Source organism: Medicago truncatula, chromosome 8 (assembly GCF_003473485.1).
Source record: "Medicago truncatula cultivar Jemalong A17 chromosome 8, MtrunA17r5.0-ANR, whole genome shotgun sequence".
NCBI classification, from domain to species: domain Eukaryota; kingdom Viridiplantae; phylum Streptophyta; class Magnoliopsida; order Fabales; family Fabaceae; genus Medicago; species Medicago truncatula.
The window spans coordinates 41288785-41309166 of NC_053049.1; the positions used below are offsets into that span (position 1 = coordinate 41288785).

A 20382-nucleotide genomic window follows, 5' to 3' on the forward strand; every position below is an offset into this window, starting at 1 on the left:
TCTTCTCATTCTCTCTATTACTGTCTCTATTTACTTATATTCATAACAAAAAGGTTTTTGTTTCTCTTTCTCACACGCTACAATGTTTTATTTTTGAGTCATTTAATACAATTTTTGTGACAACTTCTTTTTTTATTGGTCAAAAACAATTGAGAGAGAAAAAAGAAGAGAGAGAATAAGATAATAATGTGAGTATGAGAGAGAAAGTTGTCAAAAAGTTGTGTTGTACGAATATCATTTCTCTTATCTTTTGTATGTTGGGATAAAAAGAGTTGTTGAGGGAATGGGACAAATTAGATTGTACTATGAAGGAGTATGCGTGTTGGGTGGGTGAGACCGTTGCAAAGGTTGTATTTGTAACCAAATACAGAAAAAAAAGGAGGGAATGGACCACATGCTAAACATACCCAAAAATGGAAAAGAATTTATTATCTTTATCTTTGATTTCATTTCATTTTGTTTCAATGTTTGGTTTGGGTCATAAAGTCACTATTTATTTTAATAACCAGAAATGCAAAAGGAAAATACTTGAAATAAAAGAATGAGTTCAAGTGCTACCAAGTAAAATTTTAAGGTTGGAACACATAAATAAAAAATAAAATAGTAGAAGGACTATTTTTTCATTTCAGTGAGTTTGAGTGCTACCAAGTAATTTCTTAACTTCATTTTCATCTTCTCCTTTTTGCTTATTGTTTTTAAAACTTTTAGTAATATTTTAATTAAAAAAATTGATTACTTGGATAAAGTTGAGAGTTTAAAAATGACTGGGTTGGGTTGTTTAGGAGTTAGAGTTGGTTGAGTGTTTGAACTCGTTTGTTATAGGTTCATAAACAAATAATTTGCGGGATTATTTTTAGAGACTTTTAAGAACACCATAAACAATGACTGAAAAAGCAAGTTAAAAATTATGCATGTTAAAATAGTTTTTCGTCAGTGTGGTTGAAAAAGCATAGATTTTATGTCTCTTTTATATCATTTTCAGCATGAAAATCATTTTGTAAAAAAACCATTTTTGCAAAAAGCTATTGACTATGCTTTGTCTTTAGTTTTTTATGGACTTTGGTAGATCTCTTGGCTTGAGTTATGTACCATGGAACATGTTTTGTGTTATGACTTCCTTATTATATTGATTCTGGCTTCATAAAAATATAAACTTGCAAAATGAAACAGATTTTCCCATCTGTAATTGTAAGTTCATACATGCAAAAGGTATGTTACTTTTCTTGTGAGCATTTCCCTAAAGCACAATCAATGGAGGACTTGCAAATGTGACAAAGTTATCGTTGAAAACTAGAAAGACAAAACATCCCACCAAATGCGGTGATTATAACATCTCAACTAGTAAGAAAACAATCAATCAACTTCCAATACATTTTCAAACAGATGTCCAACCATATGGTTATCAAAAGCTATTTTTCTTAGACTTTATTAGCCCAACAAAGCATAACAACACAACTACTTCAAGAACCTCAATGCTCACTAGTCTTTTTACTTTATTCTGCAGAAATTTAAGCAAATCTGTAAGGCACATTCATGATGGTTAATTTGTTTTAAATGATCAATCAGGTTAACAAATAAGCAAATCTATAAGGCACATTCATATGGAAATTCAAATCACCATGCATAAATACTTCGCCATAATCTTACACTTTGCCACCAAATTCCACGAGTAATTGTTCAAGTCACGCATGCATGAGTTGGGAAATAACAGTCTTAAACCAGTACCATGAAAGGAAAAACAGAAAAGAGGAGAAGAAATTACAACATACTAAAGCAAACCATCAATTAGTGAGCAATCAACAAATCGTCTGACTTTAGATTTGACATCTTTTACTCTTTGAGATGTTTTGGTAGACTCATCCTGCATTCTAGTCAATCTCTCTTTCCAATCAGCCTCTTTATCACATATTGCTTTCAACTTCTCTGACAATTCCTTCAACTTCTCAGACACTTTCTTCTTCTCTACTTCACACTCTTTCAATTCACCCTCAGCTATTTCAATGAACTTCCTAATGCTGTCTTTTTTTTCCTTCAATGTGCCACTCTTCTTAAGAATCTGCCTTGCCTCAAGTATCTCAGTTAGCCTGGTGTGAAGCCACTCAACTTCCACTTTCAGATTTTTTATGTCATTAACGTCACCGATCTTAATTTTCAGGTCATTTCCTTTGATGTTAGCAATATCCTTTTTGTCCAAATCTGATATTATTTCACAGATCGTATCCAAGAAAGCTGAACGAAATTTCACCGACTTTGTCACACAATTCTTGGTAATATCTCCATGTTTGCCGATAATTTTTCTTAATATCGACATAAATTCTGGCTTCACTTGATATATATTAACCATGTCCTCAGGCTGGCTTTGCATTTCAGAATCAACCTCATCATCTTCCGCTCCCGCCATGGAAACCAGTTGAGTTAGTTTGAGGCTAAAGGATGGGGATGAACATCCAGTCCTTGAAATACACTTCATATGATTCTCATTTGTTACATCCTCAACCATAGGGATCCTTTCTTCTTCAAATGTATTTTTTCTAACCATTAGGCTTGAATGGTTGGACGGTGAATTTTCAGCCTTATCTTCTTCATCCATCATTTCTCGTCCACCTACTGTCGAGTATTCAACATTTTCAGCCTCTTTATGTCCCAGCTCTGGTTCCAATGTGGGAGGATCAGCTATTTGATGAGAACTTTCTTCTGGAACTTGATATGCCTGCACCAAATCTCGTAATAGATTAAATTAACAATTAACGATTCCATAAATATATGAATATGTGTGTGCGTACAAAATATATTTATTTCATACAGTTTTGATAGTTTGAGCTGGAATATCAAGCTGTTGAATGTCATCAGGGGCAGCAGAATGTCCTCTTGATATATGAGGGCGTGAACATCTTGACAAAGATGTTGTTCCGGTTTCAACAGGCATTTTAGAGGATCTCAAAGAGCATCGGCGACCAGAAGATCTCAAAGTGCAACGGAGATCAGAAATCATTGTGGAATCCAAATTTAATCGCCTTCTAGTAGAGACAGGGCAATCCCTAGACTCTGACTGAACATATCCACAAGGCAACAAGTTGAAGTTAGTGTTAAATTTAAAATAACAAGACAGATAATATTTTTTAGAGAAACCGAGGAAACATGTCATTGTACATTAAGTCCTAAGCATATACATTGATGAAGAGGTTTTCCATTGTTATAAACAACCAAAAATGTTCTATTCAAGGCTAAACTAAATATTATAGAAAATTTCCTTTAACACTTACTTCCTACTGTGAGTAAAAATGAGAAGATCACTTTTCATGTGTGGTGAACAAAAAGATGTTACTTTTTTAGTTATTAATATTGGTCAATTAAAATTCTATGGTCCATCAGGAAATGAAAAATGACTTCCACTTGAAGTAATATTTTTAATAAAAATGTCAACTTTTAAATAATTTATACTTTTCTATAAGGCAAAATCATCACCAAATTCACAGAAATAACACATAACACTTCAAGGTTTAACAAATTTCATACTCCTATGCATACTACTAGTCTAGAAGTTAAATCAAACTTTGGTTGTTAACATTAGGAAAGAAGAGAGGAGAGTGAATCAAACTTTACCTGGTTGTTAACTTTGGTTGTTGACTCACCCAAGTTCTTCCTTTTCTTCATCCTTGCTTTCCCTTTCTTTGGTGGCATGGTTGTGTAAATAGAAATTAATTTTTTACTAATGAAGAGAGGTTTGTGTGTTGTGTGTCTCACGTTGCAATGTTTACTAATGAAAATTTTGAATTTAAAACTAAAAATGTATATAAATTCTCTCTCTACCACATACACACACTATTATTGTTTTGAATTTTGAAACAAAAGTAGTTGTTGGGGAAATGAGACAAATTAATTAGCACTATGAATTATGATGGAGTGTAGGAGACCGTTGGAGGGGTTATATATGTAAAATTGTGAATACTAAATGAAGAAAAAAAAAGGTGGGAAGAGTTAATTCTGAAAACATACACCAAAATGGAAGATTCTCACCCTTGTGGGGTCCTTTAGGGTGAGTCATGCTATATTGTACAACCTTCACATTGGAGAAGTTTTATCTACTCTTCCTACTATTAGTGGGTTTTATTCCATAAACTCATAATTAAATTCATTGTTTCCTTTGTAAATTTTTCTTAAACAGATAAATATGTCGGTCTTCTCATCTTGCACTTATTTGTTAAGTAATGTATAAACTTGGTCATTGCACTGGAATAGTTGTTGTGAATTTGATGAGAAAACACACCAATAACAAACTTGATGTATGGAGTAAGAGATAAGCAAGCAACCAAAACAAAGTGTATAGAACAATTATAAACACAAGCCAAAAGTAGAAAACAACGAGAGAGAAAGGAAGAGAAAACACAAAAGAATTTGTTGACCCAGTTCGGTCCAAATTGACCTAGTCTGGGGTAGAGAGCAGCCATCCGCCTAATTCTACCCAAAGTTCCAATCGCTTCCCGTAACCAAGAGACTCAATGTTTCCCAAGGTGAATCAACCCTCAAACCCTAGTGTTTGTTCCAAAGAGACAAACTCTATACAAACCCTCAATCTCTTCCCGTAACCAAGTTTTGTTGTTGCCTTTCTAAACCCTTGTTTCAGCCCCCTCTATCTCAAGGTTTACACTATTCCAAGTTCATTTTTTTTTTTCTGAATAAAAATACCTCCTTTATGTAATTTTTACATTTTATAAGGGAAAATCATCATGAAATCCACAGAAGCTAACTAAAACAAGCATACTAGTGTTTAATCTAATTTCATATCATGCATACTATACATTACAGCAACATTAAGAAAGTGGGTCAAAATTTACCTGGCTGTGTTAGCTTTGGTTTTGGACTCCGCCAAGTTCTTCCTTTTTTTAATCCTTGGAGACATGGTTGTGTTCTTCAGTGTGTTGTTGTGTAGAGAGAGAGAGAAACGAAGAGAGGTTTCTCTGTTGTGTTGTGTTGTGTTGTGTGTCTCACGAATACGATGCAATGTTTACAAATGAATTTTTTAATACAAGACTCAAAATGTATAGAGTTTCTCTCTATCACACACTAGTTTGTTTTCAATGTTGGAATAAAAGTGAATATGACAAATTACTTAGTACTTTGAAAGATTGTGTTTACCAAATGAAGAAAAAAGGAGGGAAGAGTTAATTCTCAAAACATACCCCAAAATGGAAGATTCTCATCCATTTTATTTGGTTCAATTATCTGTGCGGTCCTTCTAGAGCATAAAAAGCATTTTATTTCTTTTTGGTTTAATTAAGTTTTTAATTCTCGTAAATATTCACAGTTTTGTTTTTAGTCTTTACAAAATAAAATCATATTTTTTAGTTCGTGTGACATTTTTCTTAACCATTTTAGGGACAAAAAAATGTTGATGGAAATTTTTGACAAGGACTAAAAATGCTGATGGAAATTTTTTACAGGGACTAATATGGTTGTGCATTTCGATAGTCAAACTCTTTAACATTAAAATAGTCCTCAATGCTAATATTAACTTTTTTCATATAGGGACTGATATGATAAGCAGTAAGTACTTATAAAAGCTGATATCAAAATAAATAAGTATATTAAGGACCACTATAACTATATTAACGAAATATTTTAACGTAATAGATTACTTTAATTAACATAGTGCATAATCAAATACTATAGTGGCTACTCGTTATATATTCAAAGACCAAAATATCTAACTTATTGTCACATTGTCTTTAAACATAAATTTTACAAAAACGCAAGTCTAATGTCTAACTTTATTCAAGCTTTTTGCATATGGTTATAGAGACCGGGTTTCCTTCTAACCGGTGTTAAACGTACTTATGATCCATTTTTTCTTACAACCTATATTAGATGTTAAAAAAAATTCAAATGAACAAGAGCCGTGCTATTTCCAGCGAAAGAACATATAGCGAATTTTCCACGAAGGTTATTTATAAACTTGCGAACGTCATTAAATTATTATTTTGAGTTTCCTGCTCTCACTCATCTCATAGAACCCTCAATCTTAAAATTCTTTCTCAGGATCCCTCAACACAATCAAGTCTCCGCTGCGGTATGCAGGAGCATCGTTACACCACCTAATTGAACTCATGCACCACAAGAAGTAGCGAGAGCTCCATGCCATCATCGGAAACACTATAACCGGCCTTCCAATGTCATCCAATACATAGTGAACGAAAACAACTATAGTTTACAAGCTGAAGCTCCACATTGGACAAGTTTTATCTACTGCTCCTACAATTGGTGGATTTTATTCCATAAACTCGTAATTAAATTCATTGTTTCCATTGTTGAAATTTCTCAAACAGATAGATGTTTTGGTCCTCGCATCCTGCACCTGTTTGTTAAGTAATGATAATAAAAAAAAATTGGCCATTGTAGTCAAAGAGTTTTTAGCTTATGCTTGCTAGTTATCTACTTGGTTTTTGTTTCTTTGTGTGTTTACAAATGTTTGTTAGTGGAGTTTTTCTATTACCCTCTCAACTTTGTCTGAGTAGAAGTTAAATTAACTAAAAGAAATTAATTATATTTGAAAAGATAGCTCTCTTAATTAACTAATCATGTAGCTTCTTATATGCTTAATTTGTGGCTCTTATTTTATCTTAACTGTGCTAAAGGGTTTCTGTCATCTACAAACTTATATAGAAGCAGCTCTTATTGGCATACATGCCATTTAGCCAACCCAAAGGTATACAATGGAGGACTTGCAAATGTATAGTTCAAGATTATGCTCGTCTTTCACAGGAATCACTGTCTCGTGCCATTAGTTTCTCCAGGATATCTAGATTTAGTGTTGGCTGTTGTGGTTATGAACCAAAATGATATCAATGACACCCTCTAACTAATAAATCATGATCTATTTTGAATTAAGATTTTTTCCACTTCTTATGCAGAATTATGCAACATGTTATTCATTATTCAATAGCAACAGATTATTTTATAGCATCTCTAGTAGCAAGAGAATAATCAACATATGTTCAACCAGATGGTGATTAGTATCTGTTTTTCCTAGACTTTATCAGCCAAACAAAGCATAAAAACACAACTACTTCAAGAACCTCAATGCTCACTAGTGTTTTTACTTTATTCTGCAGAAATTTAATTTTCCCTCACACCTTTAGTGGAAGAGTGGGAGTACTCCAATAACATGATGGTAAATTTGTTTTTAAAAAATATACCACTCATCTCATGCAGACATTTTTAGTGATCAATCAGGTCACCAAATAAAACAAATTTATGACAATAAGGCTCATTGATATGGAAATTCAAATCGCCATACTTGGCTAAAATCTTACACACTTGCAACCAAATTGTTCAAGTCATGAATGTGTTTGGAAACAACAGTCTTAAATACAAAACAGTTATAAATCAAGTACGCAATCATAAAACCACTACCATGAAGAAAACAGAAAAAGGGAGATGAAATTGCAACATACTAAATCAAATCATCAACCAGTGAGCCATTAAGAAATTGTCTGACTTTAGATTTGCCATCTTTGATTCTTTTGAATGTCTTGGTAGACTCATCATGCATTCTAACCAATCTCTTTTTCCAATCAGCCTCTTTATCACATACAACTTTCAACTTCTCTGAAAGTTCCTTCTTCTCTGCTTCACATTCTTTCAATTCACTCTCAGCAATTTCAATGAACTTGATGATGCTGTCTTTTTTCTCTTTCAGCGTGCGACTCTGCTTAAGAATCTGCCTTGCCTCAAGTATTCCAGTTAGCCTGGTTTGAAGCCACACAACTTCCACTTTTAGGTTATTTATTTCATTAACGTCATCAATCATCCTTTTCAGGTCATTTCCTTTGATGCTAGTAACATCATTTTTGACCAGCTCTGATATTATTCCACAGATCGTCTCCAACAATGTTGAACGCCATTTCACTGACTTTGCCAATACTGTTGAATTTTCAACATTTTCAGCTTCTTTATGTCCCAACTCTGGTTCCAATATGGGAGGATGTGCGACCGCGTCTGCTACTTCACTTGGCCTCTTGAAGGGGATTCTATTTGATGAGAACCTTGTTCTGGAACTTGATATGCCTGCGTCAAAAATCATAATAGATCAAATATACAATTAACAATTCCATTTATATATAGATGCTTTCTTTAATGGTGGATTATTTCATACAGTGTTCCTAATCTGGGCTGCAACATTAAGCTTCTGGCTGTGGTAAGGGGCAGCAGAATGTCTTCTTGATATATGAGGGCGTGAACATCTTGACAAAGATGTTGTTCCGGTTTCAACAGGCATTTTAGAGGATCTCAAAGAGCATCGGCGACCAGAAGATCTCAAAGTGCGACGGAGATCAGAAATCATTGTGGACTTTGGATTTAATTTCTTTCTAGGAGTGACACGGCAATCCCTATACTCTAACTGAACATATACACACAAGGCAACAAATTGAAGAAGTTAGGATTATATTTAAACCAACAACAAAACAAAGAGAATTATATTTAGAGAAAGCCAAGAAACATGTCATTGCAAAATAGTGAAAAATATCAACAACAAAAAATATAAACATGGCGTGATATTGAGTACTAAGCACATAGACAGAATATGATTAACCAAAAATGTTGTATTGAAAGCTAAGGTAAAGATTGAAGAAATTTCCCTACAGGTACTGTGAGTAATAATGAGAATAACACCTAAATTTCTTTTTTTAATTATCCTTTCACTTTAAATTTCTTTCGTGGTTTTTGTAACACGTTAAGAACGTTATAAAAAAATATCCACAGAAAATAGGTAAATTATATGGTAAACTCAATATTTTGAGTGTATTGGTACACCAAAGCATTAAAAATAATTATTTTATATCATTTGCAATTATAATAATTAAATCTTATTTACCAAAAGCGTCGATGAAATAAAATTTACTTTTTTTGAATTTTTATTGCTCATAATGAAGAATATTGATTATTTTTTATGAGAAAATGTTAAAAATTTAATATAATTCTTATAAATAATGAAACGATGTTTTTTCTCATGAGATGATGTTTTCTAAAATATAAATATTGACAAATAACAACTTAATTCATAAAATAATCATTAATTTATAAATTTATGAAGCAGGAGTATCAGTACACCTCAATTTAATTATGAGGTGTACCGTAGAAGTTCCCTAGAAAATAAGCTTAAAATATAAAGTATAGGTCTAAATTTTTATTATTTTGTCTTTAATTTTGAAAGTTTAAACAATTTTTATTTAATTAATTTCATTTCAATAATTCTATTTTTCGTGAAGAAAAAAACAATATCTAAGATTCTAAACATTTTTATAAAAAGTCTTTTCAAATTTAAAAGTTTAAAAATAATTAAATAAATTTGGTTTTGACATGGACTAAACATGCCACTTTTTTAGGAGAGTTAAAATCAAATTTAGATATACTTTCGAACATATTTATAAGCAAAAATCAAAATTTTAAATTTATTGAATAAAAAATGTATCTAATCTTTATATATACCATATACATTTATTATTTAATGAATTTAAAAAATTATCTTTTTTGCTTATAAATGTGATCAAAAGGGACATGTGTTAACAATTATTTTTTTTATTCAATGTGTTAACTATTATATAAAAGAGGTTTAGTAAAAAATAATTATATAAGTCAGTGAGCATAACTCAGTTGGTAGGACAATATATTATTATATGCAGGTGTTGGGGTTCAAACCCCGGACACCCCATTTATTCACCTTATAAGATGAATTCTAGCCAGAAGGCTACCTAAAAAAATATATATTATATAAAGATTTTGAATAAATTATAGAAATATTAATAAGTTTTTAATCCATCCGTCCCAAATTAGCTGAGTCATTTTTTCATTTCACACATATTAAGACAAATGTATAAATGAAGGAGAGAGAAATATGATTTTAAGTGTTGTTGTTGTTAAGTATGGGTGCATTCTCCCTTATCATAAATATAAAGTGAAATATATTAAATTGAAAGTTGTGAAAGTATTATTAACTAGAGTTATAAAGTAAAAAATAATTAATATTGTATTGACAATTATTTTAGGATTTTATTTTTATTTTTTTTATAAATTAATCAATTATTGTGGAAGGGAGGAAGTATCAGTGTCGAATTATTTAATTTTGAGAAAAGCGAGAGCAAAGAACAACCCAAAACTTGCAGATTTCATTATATTTACTTATGAAATATCATTCATTCATACATGGCCATGCTTTATCTCTCGCACACTCTTAATTCCTGGAGTTGCTGTAGTACCTTCGCTCACACCACATACTTCACCACTCTCCCTCACAGTTAGTTAATTACACTCTAAACCTTCTTTAATTTCTATTTTTATTAACCCCGTCTCATGTCATTCAACTTAATTAATTGCTTATAGCATAATTACTTATGTATAAGCTATTTCTATAACAAAAAATGAAATTAACTCAAGTTGTGTTCATATAAACTTGTTTTTATAAGTTATTATCAAAAGTTTATTGGAATAAGCTAAAATCATTGGCCTTTTACTATACTATAAGCTCTCTCAAGTTGTTCTTCAGAGTAGATAAGTTCAAATAAGTCAATTTTAACAAGCCTAATGAAATTGATTTTTTTTCTTTGTAGGGAGTAGATATAACACATGTTCTTTTGCCAAGAAATCCAAAAGGGAAGGACCAGAGGCATTTGTAGATCTCTCAGATGACAAATTTGTTCAAAATGACAACTTATTGGACACTTCTCTTAATCCACCTGTTGAGAATGCTAACCCTATTCCTTCCAGGAGTGCTGTGCTTCAGGCTTGCATACTCACTTCTGCTCTCATAGCTGCTTTCGGGACAGTGATTCGCCAGGTTCTCGTTCATTCATCTTCCAACTTTGTTGCATTTTTCCAATTCTATCGTATATTATCAAGGAGAAATTATTTCAGTATATTATCAAGGAGAATTAGTTGAATTCAGGCTGAAAGTCCTATTATTAACAACCAATTTCTTAATACCAGCCAAAGCTGTGTTTTACACAAGATTCTTAGCCGTGGAAATTTGCATACACAAGATTGTTTTTTGTTTTTTTTTTTAATTAATCTTGTTTTTACAACTTGCAGGTGTCTCATGTTGCGTCAATAGAAGGATTGCCGGTCTTGGACTGCTCTACAGAAGTATCATGTATTACACTTTTATTTACTTCTTCCTGCTTTTCTGTTTTTCAAGTTTCTGCTAATTCTTTTCAATCCAAATTGATAAAAAGATAACGTGAATCGATAAAATAAATATTGTCCTCAAACATGAGGTATTACCATAAAGCAATACTATTGTGGGTGAAATACTGAAATGCACATGACAATTTTGGATTTTCAAGTGGTATCACAGGTGAAAATTATTGAACATGAAGGTTGATAATTTTGCAAATTTCGAACCATAAACTTAAAAGTACAGCATTTCCTCTGGAATGCTCTTAATAATCGGTGTGAGGCTACACATGCTATGATCTATTTATTTTGAGTTGTGACTTTCTCATGAACATTGACATGTAATCCAAAATATCTCGTATTCTGGTGGTGGGACTTTTAAGCTAACCTGAATTGACTTCTAATGTATTTGAGTAACCATAAAGTCACTATTGTTACCACAGTTAGTTAGGCTTAGTTCAGTTAGGAGTTAACCAATTTTGTTATAGCTTCTGTAGTTACATATGTATAAATACTTACTTGTACACATCTCAATTTACAATGACAAATACAAAACTGATTCAGTTACACTTTCTTCTCTGAATCTAGAAGCTTCTCTGAAGCTAGCCAATCGTTATTACAGAATTATAACAATATAATGGATCTAAGAGTGATTTCTATCGAGTGCCATGGCAAATATAACTGAGCTGATTTCTTGTGGTAAATGCTTGGGAAATGTGTTTAAAGTATTTGTTATAATGAGTGAACTGTGAAGTATCTTAAGATTTCTTTTCCTCTTATATGCAGTTGGTTTTGAAATGTGGCATCTTGAGTTGATTACAGGAATTGTAGTATTAATATCATCAAGTCGCTATTTGCTATTGAAGACTTGGCCAGATTTTGCTGAGTCTAGTAAAGCAGCCAATAGACAGGTAACTTGATGGAAGTTGGAAACCATAAAATCAACGGTGAAATATGTGCATTATTGAATGAAAAAGATGAGCTCAGAGCTCTACAATGGTGGTATAGTAGAAAATGAAAGAGATAAACCAGAGTGTGAACACTCCTGCCAGAGCATAATGCTCCTAACCAGAGAGAAACTATCTTAACTATCTCTAACAATAATTCTCCACGAGTTACACACTACCCTTCCCTCTCTTTTATAACAGAAAAGTTCCCTAAAATCATGAAATATTCTAACTGACTCTTATTCCCTCTATTAAGGTTAGTTATTGGGCTTAGGCCCATAACCAGTGTTCTATCGTAAGTGAAGGAAATGGATTCTCTAGTCTACAATCAAAATGTCACACTGTCACTGCAGTTGGACAATAAGCACTGTTGAATGAAGATTGGAAGACTCACATTTTGAGTTAGCATTTTAAATCTGAAACTCGCATGGTGGAATAAACTTCCTGCTAAGTAGTAGAATCTGAAAAGGAAGCATTGAAGGTGAAGTGGCGTCCACAGATCCTCTTAAACCTAAGGTAATTGTTATGAGTAGCAAACTGTCAGATAAACTTCACCATGATTATCATTTATCATGCAATACCTCACTTCCTTTTATTTCTTATTCATTGGTCTCGCTCACACGAACAGATGCATCCTGCTCCCAGTTTTCTCTGTTAACTGTAACAAAAGCTTCCGAGCCATCAGTTAGTTTTGATTCTTTTCTTGGGAAGCATTTTAGCTATGAATTAGTAAAACTGATGTGTTTGCTATGGTGTCCGAGGAAGTGTTTTATCCTTGAATTTACTTAGTATTCGCAAGCTTCGGTTCACGAGAATTCATAGAAAATTGAATCACGAAGAAGACTCTGAAATCAGTCATGTTGTGTAACAAGAAACCAACACTGTAGTCAGTTATCAATTCAAAACAGAAGGTGTGACTCTTAATGAACACATTGCACGAGACATTAAAATGATGGTTTCACTCAGTCTGCTGCTCCCGAGATCCTGTCTCGGAGACCCCAAGAAGAGAACCAAAACCACCCAATGGCTCGAAAGCTTTCGTTACCATTAACGGAGAAAACTGGGAGCATGATTCATGTGTTTGCAAGAGTGAGACAAGTGCATAAGAAAGAAAAGGAAGCAGGTTTCTGATGCTGTGTGAGAATCAATAATCGTGGTGATGTTTATTTGGCAGAGTTTGCAACTCCTAACAATTACCTTTGGAGGCTTAAGAGGATGCATGCATGTCATAAGTCGTGGCTACCATAAAGTAGCACTTATTGAATTTAAAATATGAACAAATAGTTTGGATTACACCCAACAGTTGTGAGTTGCTAAATGCATGGTATTCTTACTGCAAACAATGATAGACCATAACTGAATCAGTTCTTAGCTCTAGAAAAATCCTTTAAGATATTGTACGCTTGACATTGTTATTAGCGGATTGCCATTTAAAATTTGAATATTATATATTATATGGTATTTAGTTAGTTAAGTAACTGTTAGTGCAACAAAACTACTAATAATTCCTGCCAGCAATAACTTTTCTCACAACTCAGTTGCTTTAGTCCATTTTTGTTTACTAAACTCTGAATATTTTGTTTTCCAAATCAGGTCCTTAGCTCTCTCCAACCTTTGGATTATATTGCTGTTGCAGTTTTGCCTGGAATAAGTGAGGTTAAAACAGAGTTACTCTTCTTGGCTTATTTTACCATTCTTATTTATTTTTCATCATGACTTAAATCACATCTTACCATCTTGAATTCCAGGAACTACTTTTCCGCGGTGCAGTTCTGCCACTTTTGGGAATGAACTGGACGAGTATTGCGGTAGCTGCTTTAATCTTTGGTGTTTTGCACATAGGCAATGGTCGAAACTATTCCTTTGCCATCTGGTGCATGTCCCTAATTTCTGAAAATTGGATTGTTGATTTGAATTCATTTTATTGTATCCTCTCCATGGCATGTAGATCACGTCCATTTTTCATTGTTGTGTTGTTAACCTGATCTAATTAGAATCAGATTATTGTTTATGTTTCAGGGCAACCTTTGTTGGTCTTGCATACGGATATGCTACAGTTTTATCCTCTAGCCTTGCAGTTCCCATGGCATCTCATGCAGTGAACAACCTGATAGGAGGGCTTTTATGGCGGTACACATCAAAAGCAGAAATGAAATGAGTCATTATCATCTTCCATCTCAATAGATAACTCACCATATCTACATTATTCAACCTCCCCTTCGAGGGGTTTGGTGTTATATAGTATGATTCAGACTTGAAAACAATCCAAGAGATCAAATGCTTTCTCCATTTTTTAAGAAAAAATGTAGGAGAATTCAAGTTTGTATATTACTTGTAGATTTTTGTTGTAATTATGACCAAAACTATGTCATGCAAATTATTTACCCGAAATAGATAACTAAAATTTGTAACAAAAAAAAAAACTAGATATCACTTGGTTTGGTGAATGTTGTTATTACCTGTTAGGATTAGTTAACTTTACCATTTTCCAAAAATGGCCTCATTCCTTTTGGGACAAAACTTTGGTTTTCTGCTACCCTTAAAGGAATATTCCCCTAAAAATAAAAGGAAAAAAAGAAAACAGAAAAACCAAATCACCCGCGTGTTGGACGAGTGGGACCACGCAGGAATGTAAGACCCAACCAACATCTAGCTTGCATTACGCTTCCTTTCTTATTCCTCACCCCTCTTATAAAATCTTACATTTCCAATCTGTTTTTTAATTCCATTCAATCTCTTCTTCCTTCTGTTTTTCTCTTCTTTCTCATCTTTGTTGTCTATTCCTTATCCCCCCTTCACAAATTTGGGTAACCATCAATCATCACAAAGGCTTAATCTCCATGGCTTCGGTAAGATTTTCCCATCCAAACCAATGATTTTAATCAATTTTTTTATTTGGTTTTTCAATTTTTACTATTATCATAAATGAATCATCTTTTGTTTATCATGTACAAAAGGGTATCTTGATCATCATTTATATTGTTTAGGTGTGAAAAATTAATCTATGTTTTGATTCATATGATGCAGTATGAAAACAACGGAAGGCCTTTACCCAAGTTTGGGGAATGGGATGTGAATGATCCTGCATCAGCTGAAGGATTCACTGTTATATTCAACAAGGCCAGAGATGAGAAAAAAACTGGTGGAGGAGGATCGGGCCGAGTTAATTCACAGCGACTTAGATCTAATTCGCGCAAGGATGACGATAAATCCTCCAAGGTAACATATCAATTCAATTGGTTACATTAATGTATTTTCTCTTAACAATACCAACAACAGTGTTTGTTATGATTTTGAATGAGGCATCTAATAGTTACACACATTATTTTTGGTGCAGAAAAAGTGGTTTTGCTTTAAACCGTAGACAAACAAGGATGTGTGCTATGCTGCACAGAACATATGATTCCATTCAGTTTTCTTGTGAGTTGTTCTGAGGCCACATCTGTCGCCAAAACATGGATTGGATACAAAAAAACAAAACAAATAATCGTTATAGTTTCTAGTTGTTTTGTTTTGTTTTGTCTTTCTTTGCCACCTAATACATGTCATGGATCTATCTAGCTACTTGTATTATCCTCCGGCCAAAAAAATGTAATAATATATGTAAATAGGTGTGAATGAAAATAACTACGTTCTGCATTTACAGAAAGCAGATATTGTTGGTTTTTAATACTTTCTACATGTTTATGTGAAGCACATGTACTCTTCGAATTAGACGTGTCGTAGTGTCACATATGTGTCGTATCTGATATCAACACGATATGATAAGATACATATGATTACATTGAATTATGTTATTTTCTCAAATTATTATTGGTGTAGACATGTCTATGTCGTGTATGATGTCTGTGTATAGTATGTGAAAAATCTTTGTATTATTTGTATTTTTAGCTTTTGCCGTCTTTACAGAGGAATCTTTTAATAAATTGTGAGGATTGGTGAGTGGGATTAGTGTCGTTGAATGAAGACAAAATGTTACCAGCAGCAGCATGTTGCTGACCATGACTGATAATAGTGATGATATGCATTTTATTACATAATTTATATGGTACTAGATAATATATATAATAATGTAATGTTTTACTATTATATTGTCGATTGATTGACTTGAAATAGAGGCGTATTATTAAATGATTGATTGTTTAGGAAGGTGAAACACGATGCTTATTTGCATTTCTTATTGTTTTCATATTGGCCTACTGGCAATGAAAATCAATCTTTAAGCTTACTAATAAGATTGGTGGTTAGTGATCTACAAATAGGTGTCGTTAATGGGAAGAAAAAGGAAGGAGAAGTTGATACAAGACAAAACCTTTTGACATAACTTTGAATTCTGATTAGGGATGGCAATGAACCCAGGTCCGATGGGCACCCGCAATGGATAGGGTAAAACCCCGCTTTCATGGGTATGAGTTTGGGTCTGGGTAATTACCGCAAATTTAGATGGATATAAGTGCAGGTAAAGGCACTATACTACACAGCCCTGCAACCCGCATATACATATTTATATAATATAGTAAATATTTTATTTATTTTTGGTGTACAATTATTTAATTTATTTAGCTATTTAAGCATAAACCTAAAAACTAATACGCTAATCGTTTCGTCATTACCTTCATAAGCTCACATGCTACATCAATTTGATGTTTATTTTAGCTAGCACTTTTTTATATATGTATTTTGAATGTTTTTATTTTAATTTTCGAGGAATATTTTGGATTTTTTTTTTTGGCTAAATACTATGATTTCTACTATTTTATGAGTTATTTTAAAAAAAATTGGATAATAGTTTTATTTCAATCGTGATGTTTTTTATTGTCTTTTTGTAATTAAAGTGCGGATAATAGATACGAGTATGGGCACTTAGGTGCCCATAGGGTATGGGGAATGACACTAAAGTTGTTACCCAGGAGGGTACAGGCTCGGGTACGGGCATTTTTTACAAATGCGGGTATGGGGAAGGGTACTGTAGTACCCTACCCATTGGGTATCCATTGCCATCCCTAATTCTGCTCTTCACCCAGCACATTTTGCTCGCGCCCTGCAGCCATTCCAAATTTACCTTTGTGCTAGTTAACTAACGTTGCGCAACTTAAAGAGCGCAAGTCTAAAACACTGCGTGAGTTAGTCTGTGCATACAACCAGAAGAGGCAGAAACCTCTATTTTCTCTATTTTTTGCAATCCTTCTTTCATACATTCATTCAAGCAAACATTTTTCATCATTCATTCAATCAAGCATTAAGTCATAAGTATATTACGAAAAATTACGGAATAAAACAAGAGAATAAAATAACGAATAATGTCATAAAAACGCTAAAAAGCGCAAGTGTTATAGGATTACAACCAAATCCAACAAAATGTCAAACAAAAAAAACTACACAAGTCATACTGGTCCATCCCGTGGACTCATACTCCTCCTCCGCGGAGCCGGCACCTGCTCCAGCATGCTCCACTCAGACTGTATGCCTTGCATCAAGCGCATAACCTCCTATGGATTATGAAACACAACGGGATGTCCCATTGGACCGTCCACTCTGGCTCTGATGATCTGGTATGGGACTGGAGGATGTCTGGCCCACTGCTGCTCAACAACAACCTCCTCATAAGGAGGGACAGGACGAGGAGGGGCAGCAGCTGCATAGTCAGGAATGGCCGCAGGGGGGTTCACAATAGGATGTGATACTCTAATGAACCATCTCATGCACCCCTTAGTATGAGCCCACGACTGGTTATCCCGAACTGGATGACCCCTATCTTGATGGCTGAGGACATGTAGAGCAAACTCCGTGAAGGCCTGGGCCACGTCATCCGCCGCAATAAGCTCAATGTCTGTAGGAGCCCTGGGAATAGTCTGGACATACCCGTACTGCCTAAGAACCCGCTCTGGCAAGTGAGGGACCATCCTGTCGATGTCGGCCATGATCCATCCGGAGTACTAGCATATGTCCTAAAAGGGCGTGATGTGTCGTCGTCTCTCGTACGGCCTCCAGGTGACATATGGTCCAACGAATCGATGGCAGCTCTGTAGTGTCCAGGATTAGAAAAGTCCCTTGGAGTTTTTCATTGACTCACAAGCGGGGAAACAGCAGGGTCGTAGGCATCATCATCAATCCTCTGAATGATGTTCGAGAAGTGCGCCAAAGTCCATCCCTGCAAACACAAAGAAACAAATATTTATATCACCACAAGAATTATACAAACAACTAAACATTTACGATCCAATAAGTAAAAATGAAGGAAAAACAAATATTACCACAAGCAATGTCATGTAACCACTACAGGAGGCCACAGATGAGTCGGAGGTAAGAGATAGCTGCTCATATAGGAAAGCAAGTCCCATCCCACCCCATGACCAGCTGTCCAACTCGTCCATATCTTGCAGAGCAAGCAACCAAAGAAGATTAATGTTTTTGTTCTTCCCGGAAAAAATGGTCCAGCCAAGCAAGAGCAACAGAAATGCCTTAATGCAGGCCAGCCTAACTTCAGCTCGCTCGTCTTGCTCCTCCTGTGTGTCAGTCACAAGCAGCTGGTTACACCTATTCAAGAGCTCCTCGTAGCACTTCTTCAGTACACCAAAACTGACGTGAGCAACACCCTATCTTGTCATCTCCTTAGCAGCAGCCTCCTCTGTATACAGTAGGTCCGCTTGCATCATCTTTAGCCCCTCTTCACGGGTTAACTCTCTATCGGGAAGGAGCCTCCCAGTGATGGGAATGCCCAGGAGACACACCACATCATCTAGTGTGATGTTCATCTCCCCAACCAGTAGATGGAAGTTGCTGGTCTCCTCATGCCATCTCTCTGTCATCGCACAAACAAACCCGTGAGAGATGTTCTCGTACCCACTAGTCAGGAGGGGAGTAAGACCGGACATATTCACTTCTGACCAAAACCACTCGTTTTGTTTCCCCAGCATAGGCAATGTCAAGTTTTTAAGCCTCAGCTTCTTCTCGTGCGAGATACCTTTCACCCCTATGTTTTCTTCGAAACTGAAATACAAAAACAACAAACAACACCGTTAAATAAATAATAAGTAAATCAAACATTAAATATATGCTAACATAAATTTTAATTCTAACATCGGCATCGACCCAGACCTTGCATGCCACATGTCCACCAAAGTGAGCTAAAAGCGTCAGCTCAAAAGGCCCCCCTACATATCCGTCCGGTCCGGCCTCGTACACCACCCTCAGCACCCCCTGAAAACGAGCCCCACCATCATGCTGCTGAGGCTGCTCGATATCATCTTGATGCTGAGGCTCCTCAATATCAGGCTGCTCCTGCTCAATATCAGGCTGCTTCTGCTCAATACCAGGCTGCTCATGATGATCCTCATATTGATGCTGCTGATACGCATCAAACTGATACAACTGAGGCTGAGGCTCCTGAAAATGATTGGTTTGATCATGCGCCTGCTCATACACCTGATAATCTTGTTGGTATTGTGTCGAGTTCACCGTCTGGGATGGACCCGTCTGTGACGTTGACTCCCCTGCAACATCAACTCTAGCAAGTCTCGTTCCCCCACCGCTCCCTCGACCAACCATAGGATGGTGTAATGCTTGTTTCTCCCTCCGTGCACTACCGGTAGGGGCAGGCCTCCCTGCCCTAAGTTTGTCACTCCTATCCTGAGGCGGCTCAGGCGGTCTCTGAGACGTATTCCTCCGAGGCATATCTGCACAACATTTAACATAACACAGATTCAATGATACATTTTCAAACGCACATTGTGTCATTTTCAACAATTCAACAACAACGCTAAAATTTCAATAATGTCATTTCAATCCATAAACTACGACATTGCAATCAAACATATTATAATCAAAATTAACAAACCATATTCTAACTAATTTGATAATTCACAATCCAAAAAAAACAAAATAATTACCATAGAGACTTTTTACCAAACACATAGTGTGCAATTTTCAAACAACTAGGTAATTTAACAATTTGTAAACCCTAAACTACCACATTGTACTCTAAACAACTTCTAAACCCTAAACTACCACATTGTACTCTAAACAACTTCTAAACAACAATTCCTAAGTTAATTCATCACTAACAATCATCAAAACTAACATGCAAGCAAAATTTATAAAAACCTAAAAGTGTTATATTTCTTCAAAAAAATTAAAATTTCTACAAGTTAAATGCAATGAAGTAGGGTAATCATCACTTACTTGATATTGTGGGAGAAATTGGCTTTGAATGACGCAAGAATGGTGAAAATCGAACTTGGAGGGGAAAATTTCGTGTTTGGAGAAGTTG

The 20382-nt window shown here is 34.7% G+C and overlaps 3 protein-coding genes across 7 annotated transcripts; 2 read left to right on the forward strand and 1 right to left on the reverse strand.

Annotated features, from left to right (window-relative positions):
• Nucleotides 1–1602: 1602 nt before the first annotated feature.
• On the reverse strand, nt 1603–5088 carry LOC11433714 (uncharacterized). 2 transcript variants are annotated; one of them, XM_024772436.2, is made up of 4 exons: nt 4836–5088; nt 3604–3669; nt 2804–3049; nt 1603–2710 (listed from the first exon to the last, which is right to left on the reverse strand). In XM_024772436.2, exons 2-4 carry the CDS (start codon nt 3652–3654, stop codon nt 1769–1771), a joined length of 1239 nt encoding a protein of 412 aa, XP_024628204.1. In that variant the 5' UTR covers nt 3655–3669; nt 4836–5088; the 3' UTR covers nt 1603–1768. The 2 variants fall into 2 exon arrangements, with proteins under 2 accessions (XP_024628204.1, XP_003630029.1); XM_003629981.4 differs by lacking the exon at nt 4836–5088 and having other exon boundaries at nt 3604–4291.
• A 5009-nt stretch (nt 5089–10097) lies between these two features.
• On the forward strand, nt 10098–14536 carry LOC11428900 (uncharacterized). 4 transcript variants are annotated; one of them, XM_003629983.4, is made up of 7 exons: nt 10098–10291; nt 10605–10831; nt 11083–11143; nt 11953–12077; nt 13707–13769; nt 13862–13986; nt 14133–14536. In XM_003629983.4, exons 1-7 carry the CDS (start codon nt 10201–10203, stop codon nt 14269–14271), a joined length of 831 nt encoding a protein of 276 aa, XP_003630031.1. In that variant the 5' UTR covers nt 10098–10200; the 3' UTR covers nt 14272–14536. The 4 variants fall into 4 exon arrangements, with proteins under 4 accessions (XP_003630031.1, XP_039685155.1, XP_003630032.1 ...); XM_039829221.1 differs by having other exon boundaries at nt 13862–13921; XM_003629984.4 differs by having other exon boundaries at nt 13707–13764.
• A 193-nt stretch (nt 14537–14729) lies between these two features.
• On the forward strand, nt 14730–15997 carry LOC11439904 (protein NOI4). The gene is made up of 3 exons (XM_003629985.3): nt 14730–14962; nt 15141–15332; nt 15451–15997. The coding sequence occupies exons 1-3, from the start codon at nt 14954–14956 to the stop codon at nt 15475–15477; spliced, it is 228 nt and encodes a 75-aa protein (XP_003630033.1). The 5' UTR covers nt 14730–14953; the 3' UTR covers nt 15478–15997.
• The last annotated feature ends 4385 nt before the right edge of the window (nt 15998–20382 follow it).

What these genes read in the sequence shown, in the direction of transcription:
- LOC11433714 (XM_003629981.4), bottom strand. Translation starts at nt 3,681, where the DNA reads ATGCCACCAAAGAAAGGGAAAGCAAGGATGAAGAAAAGGAAGAACTTG. An exon ending in CAACCAAAGTTAACAACCAG is followed by an intron (nt 3,050 to 3,603) that starts GTAAAGTTTGAT and finishes GGATATGTTCAG; the next exon opens with TCAGAGTCTAGGGATTGCCC. An exon ending in CAGCTCAAACTATCAAAACT is followed by an intron (nt 2,711 to 2,803) that starts GTATGAAATAAA and finishes GATTTGGTGCAG; the next exon opens with GCATATCAAGTTCCAGAAGA.
- LOC11428900 (XM_003629983.4), top strand. Translation starts at nt 10,201, where the DNA reads ATGGCCATGCTTTATCTCTCGCACACTCTTAATTCCTGGAGTTGCTGT. An exon ending in TCGGGACAGTGATTCGCCAG is followed by an intron (nt 10,832 to 11,082) that starts GTTCTCGTTCAT and finishes TACAACTTGCAG; the next exon opens with GTGTCTCATGTTGCGTCAAT. An exon ending in GTAAAGCAGCCAATAGACAG is followed by an intron (nt 12,078 to 13,706) that starts GTAACTTGATGG and finishes TTTCCAAATCAG; the next exon opens with GTCCTTAGCTCTCTCCAACC.
- LOC11439904 (XM_003629985.3), top strand. An exon ending in ATGACGATAAATCCTCCAAG is followed by an intron (nt 15,333 to 15,450) that starts GTAACATATCAA and finishes TTTTTGGTGCAG; the next exon opens with AAAAAGTGGTTTTGCTTTAA.